The following is a 3953-nucleotide window of genomic DNA, read 5'->3' as shown; positions in this document are numbered from 1 at the left end:
TTCAGTGGTCATTACTCCTAATGGCCACATTCTGTGCATGACTTTCCACTGAATGAGTGTCTGCCACTATTTCCAGGGGCTGAGCTCCTGAGTACTGTACTTGAAATAAAAGTCATATTTTGTGGATGTGGGAAGGAGGAAGAGGGTCTATAGCCAGGTATCCATCACATAGTCACCTCTTGGAATTTTATCTGGAGAGGAGGAAAAAAGGAAATTGCTCTCTTTACTTCAGACCTTTCTTTCTGAGAATGGATGATTGAGTTTAGAATATAAGTCAAGGTTGTTAGACATCTGGTGATCAAAGAATGGCATTAACTATCTCTAATCCCACATTAAAGAATATCTTAAATGTCTGATGACCTCTGCTGATGTGGCTTTGAGCAGCTGCTTTGCTTTTAGTAGGCCTTCTATGATGCCCTTGCCCACCCCCCACCTCCCTTCTTTAAAACAAGCTATCACACTGCTTGTGAAGAAGCAGCAGGAAATCTGGTCTGAGCTGGAGGCATATGAATAAGTCGCTTGCCTGTATGGTTGGGACTCTAAAATTTAAATTTTCTCTGTAAGTATCCCTGTGAAATAAAAATCCTTTAAGTCTCTTAGGAAGCCTCTCCAATAGCTATTACGTTGCTTTGAAGGAGTACATGCTGTAAGCAGAGGTTTTGTTTTATGCTGCCTTCCAATAATTTTACAACCTCTTTTTCACAGTATTCTTCCCTTTGAAGCAGTTGTATGCATGTACCGCTTTTTGGGAGCAGACAAGTGTATGTACCCTTTCATCGCTCAAAGGAAACAGGCTACAAACAACAATGAAGCAAAAAATGGAATTTAACACTGTTTTGGACGGACTAACGTTTATAGGTGAATACAATAATGTAACATGACTGAATTGCAAAGTGCACTTGCATCTAACAGATGCAAATGTCAGCATCTTACTGTGGCATTCTCTTGGGTCCTAAACCTGTGTATTGAACTCTAAAAATCAATGGGTTTTTATATACTGTAAATAAAACTGACTAGAGTACTTGGAAAATGTGATAGGTAAGCAAAGTGAATTTACTATGTAGCTGCCACCATTGTCCTTTAGAATATCACTGTATGTACAGTAAACTAGTCATACTACTTCTTGCAGGGATGCACTGTGTGATATCTTCTTCCTCAGCCTGCCAAGATGTATAAGAGCTGTCTCCAGCTTGAAGAACTGCTCATGACCTTTTAGCAAATTTAAGGACAGTTTCTGAATGCATCTCTTCACTTGTTCACCCAAGCTCTCTAAAGGACACATGGCCAAATTGTGGTGTAATTCTCTTTTGTAGCAATTGTGTGTGTTCTATTTAAACAAACGTAAAAAGAAATTTGTAAATCTCTGCTGATACAAAGGCAAGTGAATGTCTCAAATACTCTCAGAGCAAACCTGTACTGGGCATCTGGTTTTCTAGGAATGTAGTCAGTGATTTAAACTGACTTTTTTGAAACATGCTTTGTTCTGTTTCCCTCTATTGGTCAGAGTACAATCTAATATTATGGACTATATGCGTGTTTTCTTTCTCCTCATTCTCACTTCCAACAGAGTTCTCCCACACCCCGAGGAAGCTGTTGTATTAAATTTCTGTAACTGGACATGTGCCTAAAAGACAAAGCAACTCAGCTGAGATAGAAGCTGTTTATGTAAGCCGATTATTAGCAAATGAGAAACAGCGTAACGCCTGATGCAGCTCTACGTGTGGAATATGGAAGGGTGTAAAGATTTTTTTGAGTTGTACTCACATTGTAGGACAGCAAATGACATTTTTACAGTATTTTTTGTAAAGCGAACAATTTTGTGCCTTGAATAATTAGGTAATCTGTATTAGTGAAGCATTGTAAAAGTGAACTTCTACCTCTGTATCTTAATGTATACCATCCACTTGTAAACTACTATCGGACAAATTGTGATTACTTTTTTAGAATGTCTTGTTAAATAGTGACCAATGCCTGTGGTTATTAAAGTGAGCCACCTTTTCTTTAAAAACAGTGATTGCGATGCTTCCTTGAAAGACTAAACTGGTGCAAACTACTTGTGCCTGTTCCATAGCTCTTTAGTATCAACACAGTTCAAATATTTATTGCTCAGTTTCTGTATCCACTTTGTCAGCTGCATGGTTTACAGTGTCATCTCTTAAGTCTATCAGTAAGTACTGTGACATTCAGCTTTAGGAGCTTACACTTTTCTCTAGTTTCTAAACTCACTGATGAAGTGACTGGCCAAAAAGCTTTAGAAGAATATTCATTTTGGTTTTCTATGGAGCATCGTTTAGAGCTACATAAAAATGACCTGGGCTGGATGCAGTTTTAATGAATTAAAAAGTAAATGTAGTTTCAGTACAGCTGCAGTTATTACTATCTATATATATATATCATAAATACAAAAAAATTAGTATCTATGTGGAGAATAGTGCTGTTAACTAAGCCTGTTTAGAAATTAATCTAAAGTAGGAGAAACTGTTTACATTAACCCTTACTCCAAAATCCATGCTCTTTTGAAAAAGCCTCTTAGTGACTTCCCCAGGGCCAAAACAACTCCTATGCTCTTACAGCAAAGTCACTCAGAGTGAGTACAGCAAATTTCATTCTTATTACGTAGCATCATTTTATGCACATTTGTTTTTCTAAGATGTCTCAATCTATATTGCTGGTTTGGACTAAGAAGGAACTTTTAAAGTTTGATATATTGATACTCAAGACACCTCCTAGCGTGACAGAAAAGGAAAAATAAGAAGCTGACCAGTAATACCGAGTTTGTATGAAGCATCATGCCAATTTACAATGGTTATAGGCTTACTTAAAAAGCACATTTCAGGGCTTGTTCTATTTTAATTGTCAAATACATCGTCATCCTGGTTTCTCTGAATTTCCTACCATTCCAGAAATATCATGGCCCATCTCAGTTCTTGAACTGTGGGGCTGAGCGGTGGCTGGTGCGCTCTATGATCATGTTTCTAAAACTTGTTCAGACCCTTTACTTGTAATCTCCTATTCAAAAGTCAATTAGATACATACAGAGAAAGGGGATACCAGGTACCTTGTAGATCTGGTGAGAAGTGCTTGTGGGGAGGATATCTGAGGCTAACCTTACATTATTCTAGTTTGTCAAGTCCTATCAAAACTATTGCATGCAGCATCCCAGGAGAAAGCTGTTTCTCCAAACTTAACAAAATGGATAGTACTTGTCTTGCAGAATGGGAGACTGAGCTTAAATTCAGTTCATGCCTCCAGAGAAAAAAAATCAAAGGGTTAGTTTTTCCTGATATAGATGAGCTGTTTTAGAAACAATTCTGAAACTTCCGTCACCTCTAGTCACACCTTAAAAAGGCAGCACAGAAAGAAGCTGATCACCTGTTCAAGAGCATTTTTTGTTGACTTGATGGCTTCCCAGTTGCATAGGTGACTCCTACGAAGCAGGAAGAGAAGACTTGTGACTGAGAATGGAGTGGGAACTGGGGTTTTCCCCTGTTTAGATGTCCCTAAACTGCTGCAAATACCATGTGATGCTGAGAGTTTCCTTTAACGCTATGATCAGAAACTATGAGAATTACTGAGTGTCTTCAGGGCAGTGGCTACACACCAATTACCTGATAGACTGCATTATTTCAGCACAAAGCCAGTGCGCTATAAGTAGCTCAAGTAAAAGTTTCAAATTAATACTTTAAACTAGTAACTTGGTGTAGGAATGTTTTCCTTAATTCTGTGGGACAATGCCCCAAAAGTTCATTGTTACACCCAGATGAGCCAATATGGGTATCTTCCCATCTTTGTCTTGCTGTTACAACTGGATGGGATAGGCAGCTGATGGAAGTTTTCTCAGAAAGCTCCTATCATAGTGGTGCTGAGTTTATAGTCAGGTAAAAAAGGTGTTTGAAGATTATTCAGGGCTTGTATAGCACTGTACTTCCCAGTAAGCAGGAGAAATCACACCC

General features: G+C 38.4%; 1 protein-coding gene across 1 annotated transcript in view; it reads left to right on the top strand.

Moving 5' to 3' along the window:
- Positions 1-1121, top strand: part of RDH10 (retinol dehydrogenase 10) — a gene marked incomplete at its 5' end in the record, with an annotated part of 24079 nt that extends 22958 nt beyond the window's left edge. Inside the window, one exon of the mRNA XM_010174914.2 lies at positions 706-1121. Coding sequence (XP_010173216.2) covers positions 706-829 — 124 coding nt within the window. The remainder of the gene's footprint in view (positions 1-705) is intronic.
- Positions 1122-3953: the final 2832 nt, after the last annotated feature.

Source organism: Antrostomus carolinensis, unplaced genomic scaffold (genome assembly GCF_000700745.2).
Source record: "Antrostomus carolinensis isolate BGI_N321 unplaced genomic scaffold, ASM70074v2 scaffold16839, whole genome shotgun sequence".
NCBI classification, from domain to species: Eukaryota; Metazoa; Chordata; class Aves; order Caprimulgiformes; family Caprimulgidae; genus Antrostomus; species Antrostomus carolinensis.
The sequence above is the reverse complement of the archived record's forward strand: the minus strand, read 5'-3'. Positions and strand labels throughout refer to the sequence as shown.